Source organism: Manis javanica, chromosome 4 (genome assembly GCF_040802235.1).
Source record: "Manis javanica isolate MJ-LG chromosome 4, MJ_LKY, whole genome shotgun sequence".
Taxonomy (NCBI): domain Eukaryota; kingdom Metazoa; phylum Chordata; class Mammalia; order Pholidota; family Manidae; genus Manis; species Manis javanica.
The window spans coordinates 72,784,571-72,809,692 of NC_133159.1; the positions used below are offsets into that span (position 1 = coordinate 72,784,571).

The following is a 25,122-nucleotide window of genomic DNA, read 5'->3' on the forward strand; positions in this document are numbered from 1 at the left end:
GAGGCAAGAAAAATCACTATCGATTTCTGTGTTTTTACTGAAAGTGGATTGAACAATCCAGATCCTCTGATTTCCAGCCCAGCCAGTCAGGCTTCTTCTTTCAAGCTCCTACCTTACTTCCCTCCTCCTTCAGGGACGTAAAATGACTAAGGGATGGAAGATATCTTGCCCAACTCTGATTCACAAGGAAGCTCAGCCCCAGAACAGCCAAGTGTGGCATGGCCCAGAGGAAAAGGACTTGTAGAGGCAGGTCTCAGAAAGATCCACCCACATTTTTCAAAGGAGGTAACTCCTTTATCACAAGTTCCAGGACCTTCCGAGTTCAGGAAGAAACTAACTGCCTCCCCATTAACATCTTGGCACAATGGACCCAGCAGGATCACTGTGAGTAAATCGGAGGCTCATTGACATCATGACACACAGGGACCATGTGGGTCCTACTTGCAGCCTGAAGTTTATGGTTCTCCTGGTGGCCCTGAGTCCAGAGCTCCTATTCTTGGGAGTCGGAGTGCAGCTTCAAGACAATGGCTATGATGGGTTACTTGTTGCAATCCATCCTCGGGTGTCCGAGGATCAGAACCTCATATCCAACATTAAGGTGAGTGGCAAGCAGAAGTCAATACCATTATCCCATTAGAACAGGAATGCAGCTGCTTTGAAGGGCTAACCACCCTGCCTGGGTCATATCTGAGCTGTGAAGAGGGCAGCGTTGCTTAAAGATGGCACAAAAAAGTATAATTATGGCCAAACCAGTTTGTTCACCTAATTCTTTGCATTCTCAGATCACAGTGTTGAACTAGCCCCCTATGAATTTTTGTTGCTGGTTACAACTAATTTTAGCTTTTTTGTTTCCTACATGACTGTTTTTGGGGTAGCAGCTTAAAAAATAACCCATTGTGGCAATAAAGACCAGATGTTAGTTGAATAAGCATGACTGTGCTTATTAAAACTGTGCTGTCAGATTCCATCCTGAGGGTGAGAATTCTCATACTGAAAGAGTGAGAGCCTGCATGGTGTGCCAAAGAGCAAAATTCTTTCTTTTCTTCCGAATGTTCTGTGAGGTGAAGTAATGGCTCCATTACTTACGTGTTGCCTTGTGGTATTGCTTCAGTGAAATCAGTTTCATCAGAAGGTGTGGTGCTGAACATGCCCACAGTTGTGACAGGAAAGGGATTTGTTTGGTAAAAGCTTAAAAGCCTTTCTCAAAATTGGGAAAGTTATATAGGCAAGCCCAGACTCACAATTAGTGTCCTAAAATCTCTTCCAGATAACCATTTGAAATGTATTTATTTTGCTCCAAAGTTTTCCCAAAGTTTAAAGCCATACTTGTAAGTTCAGCCTTAAATAGAATGGGTTCCTCAAACCACTTTCACTATTTTTCATTGCTACTTATCCAAGTATAAACAGAAAACTGAAACATAAGGAATTAACAGGTAATCAAATAAACTTTTATTTGCTTATAGGAAATGATAACTGAAGCTTCTTTTTACCTATTCAATGCTACCAAGAGAAGAGTGTTTTTCAGAAATATAAAGATTTTAATACCTGCCACATGGAAAGCTAATAATTACAGCAAAGTAAAACAAGAGTCATATGAAAAGGTAAGAATTCAGGATTTCATTAAATGAGCTTAACTCAAGGGGAAACAAACAAATAAATATACTGTGTTCAAACTTTAAAAGTGAGAACTTAAGCAAAAACAAATCTTTGATATTAATATACAAATATTATTTTTGGAAAAATTATACTCCACAAAATATATGGGAATATAATAAATTAGTGCAAATTATGGAATAAAAACATGAAAAATCCCATTGCCCAAGATCATCTTCTCAGAAGATCTCTTTACTTGGGATTCACAAGGTCCCTCCTGAAATTTCTAGTAAAGGGCCAAAAATGAGTTTTATATACTGAGTATGAGCTGTGAAGGGAACAGTCCCAATTATGACTATCTTCATTTCCCACCCTGTCAGAGGCATAAACATGCATGTCCAGACAGAAACATAAGCCACCCACACATATATAAATAAGACTGTCATCTCCTGCCAGGGTGTAAATTAGCAGAATTTCACATGAGCCCAAGTCCAGGATGTTGTTTTTGAGGAGCATATTAGTAAGCAGGAAGACTGGAAGTGGGGCAGGTGAGGAGTGGCCAACTTTTCCAACCAAAAAAGAACTTAACTTTGGAAGGACTCTTATAAACTGTAGATCAGAGCTAAACATTCATGGCAATGCCTGGTACATACTGGTATGCATGCTCTAAACAAATGTTAAATAAATTTGGCAAATGACTATGTGAACTTGCTGTGAACGAGACGCCTGGCAGCTACCGGAAGGGGCAGGAGCAGAGGCATTAAGAACTTAGCTCAGGGCTTCATCAGTGGAGCAGATCTGAGGTCTATAATTAAAGCTCAGACAGAAGGGCTGGGACACATGGTACATTTTCCCCTTTTCTTTATTTGTGTCATTTGGTATGAAATTTCCCAAGATCCTTTTAGTTCTCCTTTGAAGTCACTCTCTCAATCTAGATAGCACCCCACTGTCCTGAAGAAATTAAAGAAGCTCTTAAAAGGGTTTGATTTTTGACCAAAGGAAAGCATCTGACAATACTTGGGCATGGAGATAGGAGAGACAGAGGAACTGGGATAGACTGGGAAAAGAGTGTTTAATAAGCTTCCACTATCTCCAGGGATCTACATATACTGTTAAATTCTCTCACCCTAAAAATAGTTGCTGTTAGAAATTAGAAAACTGAGGCTCCAATAAGATAAAGATTTGTCCCAAGTTAAAGAACCAATACATTACAAAGCCAAAGTTGAATCCATGTCTACTCGATTCCAAAGCACATGCTCTTTGAACTAAGCCATATTGTCTCTAGCTATCTATATAGATGGCATTTACGTTGGCCTTCAGTAAACAAAGAAACATTGCAGACAGTTTATATCAAAACCAGGTAGCTCCTGATCCTAAAGAAGGGAAGAGAAATAAATAGCTAAAACAAAAATGATAATACTACTGAACCAAAAGATCAGAGGAAAATTAGTCACTGAATGCTGCTTATATATCTGTTGATACTAATTCCTTTAACTTCATAATGTTAGACAGTGAATGATCACTGTATTCAGGGGCTACATGAGGCACTGCAGAGGACACAGGGATAAGCAGAGTAGTCCCTGTCCTTGTAAATCTACAGTCTAATATAGGTAGGAAGTAGGGGAAGTGAGGGAGGGTCAGGAAAAGTGGGTAAGAGTTATGACCTATCAGGTAGGATACACCCCCAAACAGCCTCTGAGTATTCCATCCCAGGCAGAGCACTCCTTCCTTTTAGCTTCAGAACAAATTTCCAGACATAGGAATGAGATTTTGTGCAAGGGAAGACTACCCAAGACTATCCAGACTATGATGTTTGCAGTCCTTTTTGTAGGTATTGGCTTGAATTCTTGTCTTTCTAAACATAAATATCAATTGTTATAAAAGTAATTCATCCTAATTGTAAAAAAATCATTGTGGAAATAATGCAGAATAAAAATGAAAATATTACCTTCCTCTATTCCTCAGTGGCACATGTGCACACACACACAAACACAAATCAAACATTACACACCAAGTATCTACAGTGATAATTTCATATGTGCTTATAGGATCACATTAGATCCATTACTACAGAATCAGCTTTTTAAGTAAGTTAACAGTATACTTAATTTCTAAAAGCAAGTCCTAAGACATATAATCTCACTAAATATAAAAGAAATAATAATCTATATAAAATTTAATTCTCTAGAAGGTTATTTGAATAGATTTTTAGTTTTGGACTTAAAATATTGTGTTTCATCAATAATTATTGAAATGGTCAGGGTACAAGATGAAATATAACCTCATTAGAATGATTGTTTTGCTGATATAATTGATTATGAATTTATCACCCTATTGTCTTGTACTGATGAAGTAACCCACAAAAAGTTGTTCACAAAAAGCTGTAATCTTTTTTTACTGATTTTTTAATGAAGGTATCATTGATATGCAATCTTATAAAGGTTTCACATGAGCAACATTGTGGTTATTACATTCATCCATATTATAAAGTCCCCCATAAATACCACACTGCAGTCACTATCTATCAGCATAGTAAGATGGTATAGTCACCACTTGTATTCTCTGTGCTTTACTGCCTTCCCCGTGAACCTCCAACATTATGTGTGCTGATGACAGTGCCACTCAATCCCCATCTCCCTATCACCCCACCCATCCTCCCAAAGCCCTCCCCTTTGGTAACTGCTAGTGCCTTCTTGGAGTGTGAGTCTGCTGCTGATTTGTTTCTTGTTTTGCTTTGTTGTTATACTCCACAAATGAATGAAATCATTTGGTACTTGTCTTCCTCTGCCTGGCTTATTTCATCTAAGTATAATACCCTCTGGCTCCATCCATGTTGTTGCAAATGGCAGGATTTGTTTTCTTTTTAAGGTTGAATAATATTCCATTGTGTGTATGTACCACTTCTTCTTTATCCATTCATCTCCTGATGGACACTTAGGTTGCTTCCTTATCTTGGCTATTGTAAAAAGTGCTGCAGTAAACATAGGGATGCATATGTCTTTTTGAATCTGGGATCTTGTTTTCTTTGGGTAAATTCCTAGGAGTGGAATACCTGAGTCAAACGGTATTTCTATTTTTAGTTTTCTGAGGAACCTTCATATTGTATTCCATAATTGTTGAACTAATTTACATATCCACCAGAAGTGTAGGAGGGTTCCCCTTTCTCCGCATCCTCATCAGAATTTGTTGTTCCTTGTCTTTTGGATGTTGGCCATCCTAACTGGTGTGAGGTGATATCTCATTGTGGTTTTAATTTGCATTTCCATGATAATTAGCGATGTGGAGCATCTTTTCATGTGCCTGTTGATCACATGAATTTCTTGTTTAGAAAAGGGTCTGTTTAGATCCTATACTCATTTTTTAATCAGGTTATTTGCTTTTTGGGTGTTGAGGAATGTGAGTTCTTTATATATTTTGGGTGTTAACCCCTTGTCGGATATGTTGTTTACAAATATATTCTCCCATACTGTAGGATACCTTTTTGTTCTATTGAAGGTGTCCTTTGCCGTACAGAAAGTTTTTTGTTTGATGTAGACCCATTTGTTCATTTTGCTTTTGTTTCCCTTCCCTGAGGAGATGTGTTCAGGAAAAAACTGCTCATATTTATATTCAGGAAATTTTTGCCTGTTTTCTTCTAAGAGTTTTATGGTTTCATGACTTATATTCAAGTCTTTGATCCACTTCAAGTTTACTTTTGTGTATGGAGTTACACAATAATCCAGTTTCATTCTCTGACATGTAGCTGTCTAGTTTGGCCAATATCAGTTGTTGAATTTGCTGTCTTTTCCCGATTGTATTTCCATGGCTCCTTTATCATATATTAATTGGATGTATATGCTTGGGTTTATATCTGGGCTCTCTATTCTGTTCCATTGATCTATGGGTCTGTTCTGGTGCCAGTACCAAATTGTTTTGATTACTGTAACTTTGTAGTAGAGCTAAAAGTTAGGGAGGGTAATTCTCCCAGCTTTATTCTTCCTTCTCAGGATTGCTTTGGCTATTCACAGTCTTTGTGTTTCTATATGAACTTTAGAATGATTTGTTCTAGTTCGTTGAAGAATGCTGTTGGTATTTTGATAGGGATTGCATTGACTCTGTAGATTGCTTTAGGCAGGATGGCCATTTTGACAATATTAATTCTTCCTATCCATAAGCATGGATTGTATTTCCATTTATTGATGACTTCTTTAATTTCTCTCATGAAGGTTTGTAGTTTTCAGGGTATAATTCTTTCACTTCCTTGGCTAGGTTTATTCCTAGGTATTTTACTCTTTTTGATGCAGTCATAAATGGAGTTGTTTTCCTGATTTCTCTTCCTGTTAGTTCATCATTAGTATATAGAAATGCAACAGATTTCTGTGTATTAATTTTGTATCCTATTACTTTGCTGAATTAAGTTATTAGTTCTAGTAGTTTTTGGGTGGATTCTTTAGTGTTTTTTATGTACAATACAATGTCATCTGCAAACAGTGACAGTTTACCTTCTCCCTTACCAATTTGGATGCCTTTTATTTCTTTGTGTTGTCTGATTGCCGTGGCTAAGATTTCAGTACTATGTTAAATGAAAGTGAGAGAGTGGGCATCCTTGTACTGTTCCCAATCATAAATGAAAAGCTTTTAGCTTTTTGCTGTTAAGTATGATGTTGGCTGTGGGTTTTTCATATATGGCCTTTATTATGTTGAGGTATTTGCCCTCCATACCCATTTTGTTGAGAGTTTTTATAATGAATACATGTCGAATTTTTTCAAATGCTTTTTTAGCATCTATGGAGATGATCATGTGACCTTTGTCCTTCTTTTTGATGATGTGGTGTACTATGTTGATGGTTTTTGACAATCATATGATCCTTGCATTCATGGAATAAATCCTATTTGATCATTATTGATGATCTTTTTGATGTATTTTTGAATTCGGCTTCCTAAGATTTTTTTGAGGATTTTTCTGTCTATGTTCATCAGGGATATTGGTCTGTAATTTTCTTTATTTGTGGTGCCTTTGCCTGGTTTTGGTATTAGGGTGATGCTGGCCTCATAGAATGAGATTGGAAGTATTCCCTCTATATTTTTTGGAAAACTTTAATGAGGATGGGTATTAGGTCTTCACTAAATGTTTGATAAGATTCAGCAATGAAGTCATCTGGTCCAGAACTTTGGTTCTAAGGTAGTTTTTTGATAACTAGTTCAATTTCATTGATGGTAATTGGTATGTTCAGATTTTCTGTTTATTCCTGAGTCAGTCTTGGAAGGTTGTATTTTTCTAGAAAGTTGTCCATTTCTTCTAGGTTATCCAGTTTGTTAGCATATAATTTTTCATATTCTCTAATAATTCTCTGTATTTCTGTGGTGTGCATAGTGATTTTTCCTTTCTCACTTCTGATTCTGTTTATGTGCATACACTCTCTGTTTTTCTTGATAACTCCGGCTATAGGTTTATCTATTTTGTTCATTTACTCAAAGAACCAGCTCCTGGTTTCATTGATTCTTTCTATTGTTTTATTCCTCACAATTTTATTTATTTCTGCTCTGATCTTTAATTATGTCCCTCCTCTGCTGACTTTGGGCCTTATTTCTTCTTTCTTTTTTCTAGTTTCATTAATTGTGAGTCTAGACTGTTTATATGGGATTGTTCCTTCTTGAGGTAAGCCTGTATTGCAGTACACTTTCCTCTTAGAACTGCCTTTGTTGCATCTCACAGATTTTGGGTTGGTGTTGTCATTTCTCTCCATACATTGCTTGATTTCTGTTTTTGGTCATTGATCTATTGATTATTTAGGAGCATGTTTTTAAGCCTCCATGTGTTTGTGGGCTTTTAGTTTTCTTTGCATAATCTATTTCTAGTTTCATACCTTTTTGTTCTCAAAAGCTGGTTGGTACAATTTCAATCTTTCTGAATTTACTGAGGCTCATTTTTTTTAATTTTTTTAACATTAATCTACAATTACATGAAGAACATTATGTTTACTAGGCTCCCCACTTCACCAAGTCCCCCCCACAAACCCCATTACAGCCACAGTCCATCAGCGTAGTAAGATGCTGTAGAATCACTACTTGTCTTCTCTGTGTTGCACAGCCCTCCCCGTGCCTCCCCCCACATTATACATGCTATTCGTAATGCCTCCTTTCTTTTTCCCCACCCTTATCCCTCCCTTCCCACCCATCCTCCCCAGTCCCTTTCCCTTTGGTAACTCTTGGTCCATTCTTGGGTTCTATGATTCTGCTGCTGTTTCGTTCCTTCAGTTTTTCTTTGTTCTTATACTCCACATATGAGTGAAATCATCTGGTACTTGTCTTTCTCTGCCTGGCTTATTTCACTGAGCATAATACCCTCTAGCTCCATCCATGTTGTTGTGAATGGTAGGATTTGTTTTCTTCTTATGGCTGAATAATATTCCATTGTCTATATGTACCACACCTTCTTTATCTCTTCATCTACTGATGGACATTTAGGTTGCTTCCATTTCTTGGCTATTGTAAATAGTGCAGCGATAAACATAGGGGTGCATCTGCCTCTTTCAAACTGGAGTGCTGCATTCTTAGGGTAAATTCCTGGAAGTGGAATTCCTGGGTCAAATGGTATTTCTATTTTGAGCTTTATGAGGAACTTCCATACTGCTTTCCACAATGGTTGAACTAATTTACATTCCCACCAGCAGTGTAGGAGGGTTCCCTTTTCTCCACAACCTTGCCAACATTTGTTGTTGTTTGTCTTTTCGATGATGGCAATCCTTACTGGTGTGAGGTGATATCTCATTGTAGTTTTAATTTGCATTTCTATGATGACTAGAGATGTGGAGCATCTTTTCATGTGTCTTTTGGCCATCTGAATTTCTTCTTTGGAGAACTGCCTGTTCAGCTCCTCTGCCCATTTTTTAATTGGATTATTTGCTTTTTGTTTGTTGAGGTGCATGAGCTCTTTATATATTTTGGATGTCAACCCTTTATCAGATCTGTCATTTATAAATATATTCTCCCATACTGTAGGGTACCTTTTTGTTCTATTGATGGTGTCCCTTGCTGTACAGAAACTTTTCAGCTTGATATAGTCCCACTTGTTCATTTTTGCTTTTGTTTCCCTTGCCCATGGAGATATGTTCATGAAGAAGTTGCTAATGTTTATGTCCAGGAGATTATTGCCTATGATTTTTTTCTAAGAGTTTTATGGTTTCATGGCTTACATTCAGGTCTTTGAGACATTTCGAATTTACTTTTGTGTATGGGGTTAGACAATGATCCAGTCCAGTTTCATTCTCTTACATGTAGGTGTCCAGTTTTGCCAGCACCATCTGTTGAAGAGACTCATTTCTCCATTGCATGTCCATGGCTCCTTTATCATATGTTAATTGACCATATATGTTTGGGTTAATGTCTGGAGTCTCTATTCTGTTCCACTGGTCTGTGGCTCTGTTCTTGTGCCAGTACCAACTTCTCTTGATTACTGTGGCTTTGTAGTAGAGCTTGAAGTTGGGGAGCGAGATCCCCCCCACTTTATTCTTCCTTCTCAGGATTGCTTTGGCTATTTGGGGTCTTTGGTGTTTCCATATGAAATTTTGAACTATTTGTTCCTGTTCATTGAAGAATGCTGTTGGTAATTTGATAGGGATTGCATTGAATCTGTATATTGCTTTGGGCAGGATGGCCATTTTGACAATATTAATTCTTCCTAGCCAAGAGCACGGGATGAGTTTCCATTTGTTAGTGTTCTCTTTAATTTCTCTTAAGAGTGTCTTATAGTTTTCAGGGTATAGGTCTTTCACTTCTTTGGTTAGATTTATTCCTAGGAATTTTTTTTTTATGCAATTGAGAATGGAATTGTTTTCCTGATTTCTCTTTCTATTGGTTCATTGTTAGTGTATAGGAAAGCCACAGATTTCTGTGTGTTAATTTTGTATCCTGCAACTTGGCTGAATTCCAATATTAGTTATAGTAGTTTTGGAGTAGAGTCTTTAGGGTTTTTTGTATACAATATCATGTCATCTGAAAATAGTTTAACTTCTTCTTTACCAACCTGGATTCCTTGTATTTCTTTGTTTTGTCTAATTGCCATGGCTACGACCTCCAGTACTATGTTAAATAACAGTGGGGAGAGTGGGCATCCCTGTCTTGTTCCTGATCTCAGAGGAAAAGCTTTCAGCTTCTCGCTGTTCAGTATGATGTTGGCTGTGGGTTTATCATATATGACCTCTATTATGTTGAGGTACTTGCCCTCTATACCCATTTTGCTGAGAGTTTTTATTATGAATGGATGTTGAATTTTGTCAAATGCTTTTTAAGCATCTATGGAGAAGATCATGTGGTTTTTGTCTTTCTTTTTGTTGATGTGGTGGATGATGTTGATGGATTTTTTAATGTTGCACCATCTTTGCATCCCTGGAATAAATCTCTTGTAATGGTGTATGATACATTTGACGTATTTTTTAATTCGGTTAATATTTTATTGAGTATTTTTGCATCTACATACATCAGGGATATTGGTTTGTAATTTTCTTTTTTGCTGGGGTCTTTGCCTGGTTTTGGTATTAGGGTGATGCTGGCTTCATAAAATGACTTTGGGGGTATTCCCTTCTCTTCTATTTTTGGAAAACTTTAAGGAGAATGGGTATTATATCTTCTCTGTATGTCTGATAAAATTCCGAGGTAAATCCATCTGTCCTGGGGGTTTTGTTCTTGGGTAGTTTTTTTTTATTACTGCTTCAATTTCATTGCTGGTAAGTGGTCTGTTTAGATTTTCTGTTTCTTTCTGGGTCAGTATTGGAAGGTTGTATTTTTCTAGGAAGTTGTCCATTTCTTCTAGGTTTTCTAGCTTGTTAGCATATAGGTTTTCATAGTATTCTCTAATAATTCTTTGTATTTTTGTGGGGTCTGTCATGATTTTTCCTTTCTTGTTTCTGATTCAGTTGATGTGTGTTGATTCTCTTTTTCTCTTAATAAGTCTAGCTAGAGGCTTATCTATTTTGTTTTCTTGAAGAACCAGTTCTTGGTTTCATTGATTTTTGCTATTGTTTTATTCTTCTCAGTTTTATTTATTTCTTCTCTGATCTTCAATGTGTCCCTCCTTCAGCTGACTTTAGGCCTCATTTGTTCTTCTTTTTCCAATTTCGATAATTGTGACATTAGACTATTCATTTGGGATTGTTCTTCCTTCTTTAAATATGCCAGGTTTGCTGTGTACTTTCCTCTTAAGACTGCTTTCACTGTGTCCCACAGAATTGGGGCTTTGTGTTGTTGTTGTTATTTGTTTCCATATATTGCTTGATTTCTATTTTAATTTGGTCATTGATCCATTGATTATTTAGGAGCATGTTGTTAAGCCTCCATGTGTTTGTGAGCCTTTTTGCTTTCTTTGTACAATGTATTTCTAGTTTTATACCCTTGTGGTCTGAAAAGCTGGTTGGTAGGATTTTAGTCTTTTTGAATTTACTGCAGCTCTTTTTGTGGCCTAGTATGTGGTCTCTTTTGGAGAATGCTCCATGTGCACTTGAGAAGAATGTGTATCCTGTTGCTTTTGGATGTAGAGTTCTACAGATGTCTATGAGGTCCTCCTCTTCTAGTGTGTTGTTCAGTGCCTCTTTGTCCTTACTTAATTTTTGTCTGGTGGATTTATCCTTTAGAGTGATTGGTGTGTTGACGTCTCCTAAAATGAGTGCATTGCATTCTATTTCCTCCTTTCGTTCTGTTTGTGTTTGTTTCACATATGCTGGTGCTCCTGTGTTGGGTGCATATATATTTATAATGGTTATATCCTCTTGTTGGACTGAGCCCTTTATCTTTATGTAATGTCCTTCTTTATCTCTTGTGACTTTCTTTGTTTTGAAGTCTATTTTGTCTGATACTAGTACTGTAACACCTGCTTTTTTCTCCCTATTGTTTGCATGAAATATCTTTTTCTATCCCTTGCTTTTTTATCCATTCTATTACTCTGATTCTTTTGATTGGTGCATTCAGTCCATTTACATTTAGAGTGATTACTGAAAGATATGTACTTATTGCCATTGCAGGCTTTAGATTCGTGGTTACCAAAGTTTCAAGGTTAGCTTTTTTAGTATCTTACTGTCTAACTTAACTCACTTTTTGAGCTATTATAAACACTGTCTGATGATTCTTTATTTCTCTCCCTTCTTATTCCTCCTCCTCCATTCTTTATATGTTGGGTGTTTTATTCTGTGTTCTTTTGTGTTTCCTTTGACTGTTTTTATGGGTGGTTGATTTTATTTTTTGCCTTTAGTTAGTATTTGTTTGGTCTGCTTTCTTTGCTGTGATTTTATTTTCTCTGGTGACATCTATTTAGCCTTAGGAGTGTTCCCATCCAGAGCAGTCCCTCTAAAATACCCTGTAGAGGTGGTTTGTAGGAGGCAAATTCCCTCAACTTTTGCTTGTCTGGGAATTGTTTAATCCTTCCTTAAAGTTTAAATGATAATTGTGCTGGATATAGTATTCTTGGTTCAAGGCCCTTCTGTTTCATTGCATTAAATATATCATGCCATTCTCTTCTGGCCTGTAAAGTTTCTGTTGAGAAGTCTGATAATAGCCTAATGGGTTTTTCTTTGTAGGTGTCATTTTTCCTCTTTCTAGCTGCCTTTAAAACTCTGTCCTTGTCCTTGATCTTTGCCATGTTAATTATTATGTGTCTTGGTATTGTCCTCCTTGTGTCCCTTCTGTTGGGAGTTCTGAGCGACTATTTCCTCCCTCAGTTTGGGGAAGTTTTCAGCAATTATTTCTTCAAATACATTTTCTATCCCTTTTTCTCTCTCTTCTGGTTCCCCTATAATGCAGATATTGTTCCTTCTGGATTGGTCTCACCGTTCTCTTAGTTTTGTTTCATTCCTGGAGATCCTTTTATCTCTCTCTGCATCAGCTTCTATGCATTCCTGTTCTCTGGTTTCTATTCCATCAATGGCCTCTTGCATCTCATCCATTCTGCTTTTAAATCTTTCCAGAGATTGTTTTATTACTGTAGTCTCCCTCCCTACTTTGTCCATTAGCTCTTGCATTTTTCTCTGCAGCTCCATCAGCATGGTTATGACCTTTATTTTGAATTCTTTTTCAGGGGTTGGTTAGGTCTATCTCTCCAAGCTCCTTCTCAGGGGTTGTCTCTGTGATTTTGTCTGGATCAAATTCGTCTCCCTTTTGATGGTGATAGAGGTAGTTGTGGGGAGCTGGCACATGTGTCAACTGGGAGAACGTCCCTTCTTGCTAGTTTGTGGCCTTCCTCTCCTGGGACAATGGCAACCCCTAGTGGCTTGTGCTGGGAAGCTGCACACAGATTGGGTCTCTGATTCTTGCCCAGCCTCTGTGGAGTAAGCTCTGCAGTTGCTGTGGGCATGGCCATTCTCAGACTGCTGCTCCACTATGGCAGAGCCACATCAGAGGGGGAATGGGCGGGAGGCTGTTTATCGCCATGAGGGACCTCAGAGTTGTGCTCACGCCCACAGGGTTAGGGCACCCAGAGTTCCCTGGGATTCCCAGCTGCCTAGCTGAGTGTCCCGGGACGCTTTCATCCAGCTGTGAGGTTCCTGTCACTTTAAGACTTTCAAAATGCACACGCTTTTCTTTGTCCCAGGGGTGCCGGCTGCAGGGATCCACTCACAGCTATTACTGTTCTGTTTCCCTAGTAACCAGCACCCCATGCACTGTGTGTCTGTGCTCCTGGTGTGGATGGCTACGGCTGAGTATTTAGCAGTTCTGGGCTCCCTCTCCCTCCCTGCTCCAACTCCTCTCCTCCTGCTGGGAGCTGGGGTGAGGGGCGCTCAGGTCCCCCCAGGCCGCAGTTTATATCTTACCCCCTTCATGAGGTGCTGGCTTCTCGCAGCTGTACATGTAGCCTGGCTGTTGTCCTGTATCTTCTGGTCTCTCTTTTAGGGATAGTTGGATTGATTGGATTTTCAAAAATATATATGGTTTTGGGAGGAGATTTCTGCTGCTCTACTCATGCCACCATCTTGGCTCCTCCTTCAGGAAAAGCTACTGAGGCTCTTTTTGTGTACTAGTATGTGATCTCTTCTTGAAAATGTTCCATGTGTACTTGAGAAGAATGTATATCCTGCTTCTTTTGGGTGGAGTGTTCTGTAGATGTGTGTTAGATCCATCTTTTCTAATGTGTTGTTCAGTGCCTCTGTCTCCTTATTTTCTGTCTGGTTGATCTGTCCTTTGGAATGAGTGGTATGTTGACGTCTCCCAAAATGAATGTATTGCATTCTCTTTTCCCCTTTAATTCTGTTAGTATTTGTTTCACATATTTAGGTGCTGCTATGTTGGGTGCATAGATATTTATAATGGTTATATCTTGTTGAACTGACCCCTTTATCATTATGTAATGTCCTTCTTTGTCTCTTGTTACTTCTTTGTTTTGAAGTCCATTTTGTCTGATACAAGTACTGCAACTCCTTCTCTTTTCTCCCTAATATTTGCATGAAATATCTTTTTCATCCCTTCACTTTTAGTCTGTGTATGTCTTTGGCTTTCAAGTGAGTCTCTTGTAGGCAGCATATAGATGGGTGCTGTTTTTTATCCATTCTGTAACTCTATGTCTTTTGATTGGTGCACTCAATCCATTTATATTTATGGTGATTATATATAGATAAGTTGAGGTAAATTCCCTCAACATGTGCATATCTGGAAATTGTTTAATCCCTGCTTCAAATTTAAATGATAATCTTGCTAGGTAGAGTATTCTTGGTTCAAGGCCCTTCTGTTTCTTTGCATTAAGCATACCATGCTACTCCCTTCTGGCCTCTGAAGTTTCTGCTTAGAAGTCTGATGAAAGCCTGATAGATTTTCCTTTGGATTTGATCTTTTTTCTCTCTCTGGTCACTTTTAATACTCTGTCTTTGTCCTTGATCTTTGTCCTTTTAATAATTATATGTCTTGGTGTTGTCTTCCTTGGGTCTTTTGTGTTGGGAGATCTGTGCACTTCCATAGCCTGAAAGGCTATCTCCTTCCCCAAATTGGGGAAGTTTTCAGCAATTATTGGCTCAAAGAGACTTTCTATCCCTTTTTCTCTCTCTCTTCTTCTTCTGGTACCCTTTAATGTGAATATTGTTCCATTTGGATTGGTCACACAATTCTCTTAATATTCTTTCATTCCTAGAGATCCTTTTTTCTCTGTGTGCCTCAGCTTCTTTGTTTTCCTGTTCTCTAATTTCTTTTTCATTTACTCTCTCCTCTACATCATCTAATCTGCTTTTAAATCCCTCTATTGTATGTTCCATTTTAGATACTGTATTTTTCAATGTTTCTATCTCTTTCTTGTAGTTCTCCCTGAGTTCCTGGATGTTTTTCTGTAGCTCTGTGAGCATATTTATATTTATTTTGAAATCTGTATCAGACAGGTTGGTGATTTCAGTTTCACTTAGCCTTCTTTCTGGTGTTTGAGGGATTTTGGTTTGTACCAGTTTCTTTTGCCATTTCATATTTGTAATGATTACTGTGGAATAATAACTTTGTGTACACAGTGCCCTCTAGTGCCCAGAAGCTCTATTCTCTGGAGTTGCCAAACCCCTGAAGCAATGGCAGGGGTCACAAGCATGTGGCACCAGTGTCTGCCAGGTGGAAATAGCTCTTTCCTGCTTCCTGCAGTACCTGCCTCCACTGCCAGGGCCTGTGGGCTGAGCACACAGGGAGGATCCTCTATGCTATGCCCTTAGAGCTGCCATAGTCAGCGCCACCCTCTGGCTGGCCTGGTGCAATGGCAGGGGCAGCAGTTTAGAGAACTGGTGCTGAGCAGGAGGAAGGGATGGCAGGCTGCATATTGCAGTTGGGGTCCTTGACACTACATTGTCATCCTGGGGAATAGAGCGCATGAAGCTCCTGAAAGTTCCCAACCTGCTGGGCTGAGTGTTCTGGGACATTTTTGTCCACCTGTCCTTTGTCCTGAGCACTGATCTCTGTGTAATCCTTTCCCCTTTAGCAGCCTTCTCACTGTTGGGAAGTTTTCAAAGTCCCCGCCTTTCTTTTGTCCTGGAGCAGCCAGTAGTGGGTACCTGTTCTCCACAAGCAGCTGGAATCTCAGTCTGAGTATTCTGCCTGTCTTTTCTTTTCAACCCCTCTAATCTCCAGAGCACCATGTGATGTGGGTTTGTGCTCCCAGAGCAGATCTCCAGGTGTGGGTATTTAGCCGTCCTGGCTTCTACTCCCTCCCCACTCCATTTCTCTCCCTGCCACCAATGAGCTGGGTGAGGGGAGGGCTTGGGTCCCACTGGATCATGGCTTTGCTACTTTACCCTTTTCTGTGAGGTCTTCTCTTTTCCCCAGATGTAGGCTGTTTGTTGCAGTCTTCTTTCTTGTTGCTCTTTCAGGATTAGTTGTATTTGCTGTATTTTTGTGTTATATGTGGTTTTGGGAGGTGGTTTCTGCCTCACTTCTCATGCTGCCATCTTGTTTACTCCCCCAAAAGGCTGTATTATTTTACAGGACAGTTCTGAATGATGTGTAATTGCTCTTATCATTTCTTCAAATATTTTTTATTACATTTTATATTGTTTTATAATGTCAGGATTCAGTGTTGACATTTAAGAACATTTCAATCTGGAAAATGGGAAGGTCAAATAGATGTGAAGCTCCATGGAAATCTGCTAAGCTTTCAAAATACAGATTTTTTTGAAATTGCCTAATAATTTTGTTGATATTTAGTTGTGAATGCATTTCAAACTCCATTTATAAGGCATTCCTTTTTTTAAAATCTGTAATTAAATCAGGATGTAATTCATATAGTAAAATGAGCAGATCTTAATTGTACAGTTCAAAATGTTTTAACAAATGAGTATGTTTGTGTCACCAACATCAGAGATGGGATATAGAGCATTACAGTGCATTTCTTTTAATTTAGGCAAATGTCATAGTGACTGACTGGTATGGGGCACATGGAGATGACCCATACACCCTACAATACAGAGGGTGTGGAAAAGAGGGAAAATACATTCATTTCACATCTAACTTTCTATTAAATGATCGCTTAACAGCTGGCTATGGATCACGAGGTAAGTGTAACCAATCAAGAAATAGACATTGGGCAGTACTATCTACAATATTGTGTGCTTGGTGCTGAAAGTAACTCAGAGAACCTGAACTCTGCCAAGGACTTACTATTTAGATGGGGAGATAGGCCATGTGCCCATGAGAAAATGAGGGAAAAAGTGAGCCAGAAAGAGTTGAGTAACAATTAGTGGTCCTGACATAAGTACTGCAAAAATTCAGTGAAAGGAGAGAACATTTTGAGCTAAGCATGATCAGAAAAGGCCTCACAAAGGAGAGGATCTTCAAGGTTGAGTATGATTTTGATAAATGGAAAGGAAGAGAACATGAATAAAACTATGGCAACAGAGGAATCCAGAACATGTTGAAATGATGGGAGCAGCAGGCCCCACCAACAGTGCAAAGAGACTGTGGGCAGTGAATGGTGGCAGAAAATGCTGAAAGGCACATGGGGATAGGTGACAGAGCACCTAAAATGCCCAAATTAGCAAGCACCCCAAAGGTCCATAAGCACAGAGTAAAACCACCAAAGCAATTTTAAAGAGGTTAATCTGGCTGTGTGGATAACCGGCTCCCTCAAATCAGTAAGAGGGAAACTGGGTACCAGAACACCTGGGGAAAACCCAGGGGTGAGGTGAAGAGACTTGAATGAGAATGGAAGCAGTGAGAGAAGGTCAGGAAGACAGTAATCAGAATAATGAGAATTTTCTCTGTGGCAGACACTATTTTATTATCTTACTCAATCCTAACGACTTTTAAGTGATGAGAGATATTCCAAAGGGAAAAAAGAGAAAAATGTTCCAGAGGGAGGAAAAAGAACGACAGAGCGAAAGGAAAGGAGTGTGTGGGCAGCACTAAGGAATGCACCCAGAATGGGAGGGGGTAAAGGAGAATGCATGAGTCTGGATTTAGGCAGGTTGACAGGGAGGAGCACTGGGGCGTTCTGGAGGAAAGGTCCCACTGGGTCGTAGAGGAATGACTGGAGTTTGGAAGAAAAGCCAAGGTCACAGGTTTGGAAACTGGCATTTAGTGGATGAGATCTTGGAGGAACTAGAGGGAAAAGATCAGCAGGTCATGGGCTAACTGTCCCATTCTTAATGTTTTGATTTTGATTTTAACATTTACCAAGTAGCACCTTTTGAATGATGTTTTCACTTTTACCCCTATTTACATAGAAGTAGATTTCCTTATCATCTGGATAGCTAGCAAGAAGTGGAGTGGCCCACTCTATAAAACACACTTTATAAAACACCTTATAAAAAAATTTTTTTTTTCCTGGTAAATATAAGGTGCTGACAATCTCTGCACAAATATTTGACTCCACCCGCACTTAAAAATCCCATAAATAGGCACAACTTTCCCTTACCGCTTCTGGCTTAGACGGCACCCTCCCTTTGTCCAAGTTCCACAGTATGCCACAGCCTGAGTCAACTCAGTGAACACTTCCTGGGTTCCCAGAACTCAAAAGAATTCAGAAAAAAGAAAAGGGCACTTCAGGAGAGGAGTTATTTGGAAAGCTTCTACTGGGGAGAAGTCAGTTTTGATCCAAACATTGAAAGAAATGCAATATTTTGGAGGTAGAGATAAAGTTATAGGGTTTTGATGCTGAGGATGGCAGTTTCCATGAACCAAGAGTAGGAGAAAAATATAAACATGGAGAATCAGGGATAAAATAAAAGAGAATGAAAGGACGATGCAAGCAGGAGAAGAGGTTCATGATCTTTTTTTTTGCTCCTTCCTCCCTGGCCCCAGGGTTTTAATCATTCTTTTAGGTAGGAGAAACACCTACAAGAAAAAAGCAGGCATACTTGGATAACACTGAAAGAAGTGTAAGAAAGCTCTATTTGCTTGTTGGTGTCCTAGTCCATTTGTGTCATAACAGAATACTATAGACTGGGTAGTTAAGAAGCAACAGAAATTTATTTCTCACAGTTCTGGAAGCTGAAAGTCCAAGATCAAAACACCAGCAGATTTGGTGTCTGGTGAGGACTCACTTCCTAGTGCACAGAAGGCCATCTTCTCTCTGTGTCCTCACGTGGTAGAAAGTGGAAAGGAGCTCTCTGGGGTCTCTTTTATAAGGGCACTAATCCCATTCATTAAGGCTCCACCCTCAGGACCTGATCACGTCCCAAAAGCCCCACCTCCTAATACCATCACACTGGGGGTTAGGATTTCAACATATGAATTTGGTGGGCCATAAACATTCAGTCCATTGCATTTAGCTATGCTTCTTTCCCTTTCTCCAAATCCTAAAATTATAGGCCTGTATAGAGCTAAATAGAAACCTGCTGGCAACTTCATTGGGAAAAAGAGAAGATGTGAGGCTCCTCACCACTTTTTGCAACAAGTAAATCACCGGTTTGCATTTACGGGACTAAACATATTTTTCATACTGCCTCTTTTGTGATGCTGGAGGGTGAAGTAGAAGGATATGGGAATAGAGTGGGGAAGAGAAAAGTGGGAGAGAAACTTGCACTTCAACCCTGTGGAATGAGTAGATAGAGTCAAGTGATGTTACAACTTCACTGATTATCAAAACGCACTGCTGAGATTTTAGGAACTCAGAACAGAAGCTCTCTCTTCCACAGGCAGAGTGTTTGTTCACGAATGGGCCCATCTCCGTTGGGGTGTGTTTGATGAATATAACAGTGAGAAACCTTTCTACGTAAATGGGAAAAATCAAATTAAAACAACAAGGTCAGTACTTTTTCTCATGTTTAAAATCATTATTTTTTGACTCAAAAATGAAGTTGATAATGACAGCTTACACTTAATTGATAAGGAAGAGATCCATTCGTTTTTCAGTTTTTAACTTTAATTGCATTTTTAAAAATTTGGTAAATATTTATGTGCTTCAAATATCAAAATAACATGAAAAGTTACACTCTTTTAAATATCTCCTTCCCACCATTGTCTTCACCCTATTCCCCCCATCCCTGCTAAGTATAACCATTTTTATTAATTTCTTGTTTATTTTCCCAGTATTTCTTCAGGCAAATTCAGATAAATATGAATGTGTATTTTCCCTCTTTTTTTAAAACAATTGCATAGTGTTCCATAGTGCGGATGGATGTATCATCATATTTCAACCAGTTTTCTATTGGACGAGTGGATTGTTCCCAATCTTTTGTTATTACCAATAACACTACAGGTCATAACTCTATATCTGTCATTCCTCATGTATGCAAGAAGATTTATATATCTGTTTAATAACCTCCAAGAATTACCAGGTTAAACAGTTCCCTCAGCCATAATTTTGGTAGATACTGACCAATTCTTCTCCTAAAGCTTCTATGTTTTTCACTCCCATCAATAGCATTTGATATTGCTTATTTAGGAAGGAATTCTTTTAAATATCATCATTATATGTTCATTCTCTTCTGCCCTGATGTCCAATGGCAATGAACTCAAAGGGGCCCTGACTGAGGATACTGCCACTGATGCTCTTCCACAAGCCTCCAAAATTCATGTTGATTTCCTGATATCTTTTGCTTTGACCCTGGTTAGTTGGTAAAACCCTTGACAATATAGAACCTCGCATCAAGAACAAGTGCATTAAAATAAAGTGGAGTGCATTTCTAAATTAGTGAACTTTCTTAATGGAGTGTTTTAAAAAATGTTTCACGTGTATCTATCAAACTACAAGCCTTGCAACAAATTATTACATGAGCCAATGAAAGAAACATAAGTGTTTTTAAAAACACACCTCATTTCTCTATTTTCAGGTGCTCATCTGACATTACAGGCATTTTTGTGTGTGAAAAAGGCCCTTGCCCCCAAGAAAACTGTATTATTGGCAAGCTTTTCAAAGAAGGATGCATGTTTATATACAATAGCACCCAAAATACAACTGCATCGATAATGTTTATGCAAAGTTTATCTTCTGTAAGTATGACCTTGGAATGACACACTCCTGCAAGATTCTATCTATTCCCAATATAAACTGATACGTTTCAAGTATTTAAAGAGAAAGGCAATTTCAGATGTGCTGCATTTTAGAACTGGGGCACCTTAGAGTTCATCTAGTTTTTATTTTAAAGATTTAAAAAAACTGAGGCCCCCAGGATGACCACCAAAAATAGATTTCTTCAAAACATGATTTTTCACTTTCCAGGGAAGGAGATTTAACAAGAGGAGCTCAGGAGACCTCAAAATAAATTGCTTATCCGGTGGTGTTCCTGTGTCCTTTTATAGGAAAGTATACTGAGTTAATAAGAATAATATAACACATGTTTGCATTTCTTTCATTTGAAGTAGCAAAACACTCTCATTTTAATTGCATTTCCTAATTCTCTTTCCCTTTTTTTTGCATAGTAGAGAAATTTCAAAGAAGAGTCAGGTATTACAAAGAGCAGTCAAGTAGCCCTTAGCTTTGCACATTCAGAAACTCAACCTTGTCGGTATTCTACACTAACTGACAAGAGACTGTGTATGAATCCAGAGCACCATTTTTAAAATTATTATTTAAAAAGAGTACTCCAATTGTTATGGGGATCCAATACTTGCATCCTCTGGTCAGTTCATTTTTTTTGTGAAGGAAGCAGCATAGAACAGCCACATGCTCACTAGAAGCCTGATCTGAGAACACAGAATCAGAAGAGGAGTTTGGCAATAAAGAGCTTTAGTAGCAGCAGCCTTCATGACCTGATATATCCATCCACCTTCACAAAAACCTGAAAGTCCTATCTGTCTGTGGATCATCTCCTCTTCATAGGGCTGGGAGCCTCTGTGACATGTGGGCATGTGCCTCTGTGAAGTTTTCTCTTCCCACAGCTGACCATGCCCCTGAGTTAACATGTTCTTTTCTTAGATAACCTTTTTTCTTCTGTCTGGTTTTAGTCAAGGCTAGGAGTCATTCTGTAATTTTAAGGTGATATTTCATCCATTATTCAGGCATTATTCCTGCCTGAGCCATTATTTTTTCAAATAGTTTTAATATATGAAGCCAACATGACTCCACATATTTTATCCACATTGTTTTTGACTAGGTAGTTATCTTTGTGATCCTTAAAAGACATGTTCATTACTATCCAGTCAGAAAAGTTTTACCATCCTCTAATCATAGTCATGCAATATAGAGAAAAGAGTTAAAAACAAAAAAACAACAAAAACAAATTGGGCCTAATCTTATCTCCTCATGTACTAAGAACTCTTGTCCTTAACCAATTATTATCTGCTTGAAACATCAGCTTCCTCTTTTATGAAATTAGGGATGGGAGCTGAAAGTCTACAAGGTTTCTTCTAGCCCTAAGTTCCTAAGGCTCTGCTACAAGGAAGCGTCCATTCTGTGTAAGAATATAGCCACTGGGGACAGAGAGCAATACATTGCTTGGCAATGCAAACCATACCTTTAAAAGGGGTGATATAGGTTTAATATAATTAAATGAATTATATCTATATTTCCAAATAAGAGGAAAGATCAGGAAGTAGAGTGAAGTTGGTTTTTTCCTTATCTTGTTCTTATAGAGATCAATATTTGAACTAGATCAAATAGGCTGACTGATTAATAAAGGCGTAGTAGTCATTAAATACGATTCAAGGAATACATTGGCCAACATAACACCTCCTGGGTGTTTTCTCTAACACACTGTCATGAAAAGGAAGGTGGGAGATTGTTTTCATTTTTTTCAACACTAAGATATACATACATGGTCTGCTCTCTGTTATCAAAGTGCAAATAAACTAGAATAGAGATTTGTCTCAGTACCACAGGGTGCCAGTATTTCAAGCAAAGGGTGCCAGTGTTTATTGGTATGTGCAATGTCATTCTGAAGTGAAGAAGAACATGCTGTAGCACTTCTGGTTTGCCATATTTCAGCTCACCTTGCCTTTTACCTTTAGTTGCTTGAGAATAGAACTATGTTTGGTGTAGGAAGACTGCCCTTACTCTCTTACAGCCTTTGTTCTTTTCTAGGTGGTTGAATTCTGTAATGCAAGTACCCACAACCAAGAAGCTCCAAACCTACAGAACCAAATGTGCAGCCTCAGAAGTGCATGGGACGTAATCACGGACTCTGCTGACTTTACCCACAGCTTTCCCATGAACGGGACTGAGCTTCCACTGCCTCCCATGTTCTCCCTTGTGCAGGCTGGAAACAAAGTGGTCTGTTTAGTGCTGGATGTGTCCAGCAAGATGGCGGAGGTAACATTTTGGACCAGAATGATTGTAAACCACTCATCATTTTGTTCTATCAGTTCTTAAATTTTTTTTGTTACCAGAGGACAAGGGGACAGGCCCAAGGTTTGGAACAGCCACGGATTTCATATTTTAGTGAGGGCAAGAGGAACAAATTCAGAATATGGCCCAGAAATTGAAATAAGGCACATAAATGAAATCCACAGATAATTCATAACCCTTATTGTTCCTACTAAGCCTTTTCCAACCAAGACCCTTTTCTAAAACTCCAACATGTAACAAAAATCTCTTGTCTGACCACGTTCCACTCTCTGGTAAGCATCCAAGGCAACAGACTGAGTTTGCAGAGAATGTGCATATCCATTATGCACACATTTTCCATGCCATTGTAGACAGACAACCATATCTCAGTCATCCAGCAATTTAGCAGCCTAGAAACCCGTTCTTGAAAGCTCTAGAACTCCAATAGTAAAGGCTTAGTCTAGGAATCAGGAAGGTATGCTTCAAATCCTGGCTCCTTCACTTACTGTCTGTGAACTTAAGAGCAAAATAGCCTTTCTGAAGCTCAGCTTCTCATTTGTAAAATAGGGATAATAATTCTCACTTTCAGTGATTTGACAGAACTAGCTCATATTGGCTCACAAAAGTCAGTTGTTGAATTTTTAGGAAATTAGTAAACCAGTTGTTAAACACAGCCCTTATTAAAAATTAAACTATATAGACTTATAATTAAATAAAATATATTAAAACAAACATAATAAGTGCTCAGCACTCATTACTTACTAATAATTTTCTATTATTTTTACTGTTATTTATGTCCAAAGCTATAAACTACAGCTCATGGGCCAAATTTGGCCCACTAACTGTTTTTGCATAGCCCACAAGCTAATGGGCTTACTGTTTAAATGGCTTATAAAAAAATCAAGAGAATAATAGTATTTCATGAAATGTGAAAATTATATGAAATTCAAATTTCAGTATCCATAAGTAAAGTTTTATTGGAACACAGCAATGCTTATTATTTATGGCCACTTTAGTGCTAAAATGCCAGAACTGCAGCAGAGAACATTTGTTGGCCCACCAAGCCTATGATGTTTAGTATCTGGCCTTTTAGAAGATGTCTGCTGATGCCTGATCTATGCACTTGAGGTTATTTCTAGTCTATTGTACCTGTATGGGTCAGCTACTACATGTCTCTTCCAAATGACATCACACTGACAGCTTGAAATCAGCCATGGTGGGAGTATTTACCCCACAGAAACCAGCAGTTGCAACAAATCAGGAGTTTCTTCTTTCTCTCTTTTACCAGAAAGCCAGTTGTTTTTAAACATTTACCATCATACCACTACCTACTTCATAAGGTTGTTGAGGGGGAATAACTAATATAACACATATGAAGTTTTTGGTTCATAAGTGGTAGCTGTTATATTATTATAGTGCTTGTCCTAAGGGAGAGTTTCTCCTCTAATATTCTTTGGATCAGTAGTCCTGGAAAACTTGCCATTTTTTGCTTGTCTCTGAAATACAGGAATATTCTTCAGTATCTGGATGATTTTATAATCTTACCTGCCTGTTGACTATTATAGCATGATCTTCTAAAATATGGTTTCAGGGTAGTTTATATTAGCTATTTTGTCTTTGTTGAGTGAAAATAGATGGAGTGAAAGGGAAACATAGTTATACTTGAGAGAGATCCAAAATAAGCAGAAGAGAAATAAGCCTCAAGTAACAAACTCACAGGAAAGCAAACTTCCCTCCCTTTTCCTGCCAATTATAGTCTCTGAAATGCTCACAGTCTAAGGAAGGAGACACAACATGTACATGTGAATATATACCATAAAATGTGAGAAGGCCCTAAAGAGGTGTGAGTTGCGGTGAGAGCACTGATGAGGTAGCAAACAGCTCTACAGAAGACAGTGATTGAGGAAGATTCCACTGAAGGGATGAATTTGGAGTTGAATCTTAAAGGATGAGAAAGTAGTTGCTAGGTTCAGTGAGGTGAGGGAGGGGAAAGGAGGAATTCCAGGGAAGGGGAGAGTGTGTGTAGTGGCTGAGAGGCAAAATTAGAAGGGTTTGTTTGGGGGAAGTATATCAATTGGTATGCCTACAAGTAACAGTGGGTGGGTATAAGGAAATGTCAGGTAAGATGGAGAAATGATATGAATTTGAGAGACATTTAAGACATTGTGTTGGTGGGATCTGTTCAAGGATATGTGGGCTGGTAAGAGAGGAGTAATAAAAGAGAGTTCTAGGTTTCTGGCTTAACTAGTTGGTAGTAGAGGTCATGATTGAGAATGATGACTTGATGACCATAATGTTAGCAATAGCTACTATTCATTTAGAGTGCTATGTACCCATTTTGCAGACAAGAAAACTGAAGCTAAAAGACATAGAGTTTCTCTATGGTCACATAATAAGCAAAAGTT

At 38.5% G+C, this 25,122-nt stretch overlaps 1 protein-coding gene across 1 annotated transcript in view; it reads left to right on the forward strand.

Annotated features, from left to right (window-relative positions):
• The first annotated feature begins 291 nt into the window (after nucleotides 1-291).
• CLCA2 (chloride channel accessory 2) overlaps nucleotides 292-25,122 on the forward strand; it is a 47,537-nt gene continuing 22,706 nt past the window's right edge. The window contains exons 1-6 of the mRNA XM_037012526.2: nucleotides 292-598; nucleotides 1,464-1,601; nucleotides 16,415-16,565; nucleotides 19,149-19,257; nucleotides 20,286-20,445; nucleotides 22,475-22,702. Of these exons, the coding sequence (XP_036868421.2) occupies nucleotides 413-598; nucleotides 1,464-1,601; nucleotides 16,415-16,565; nucleotides 19,149-19,257; nucleotides 20,286-20,445; nucleotides 22,475-22,702 (972 nt within the window). The 5' untranslated portion in view covers nucleotides 292-412. The remainder of the gene's footprint in view (nucleotides 599-1,463; nucleotides 1,602-16,414; nucleotides 16,566-19,148; nucleotides 19,258-20,285; nucleotides 20,446-22,474; nucleotides 22,703-25,122) is intronic.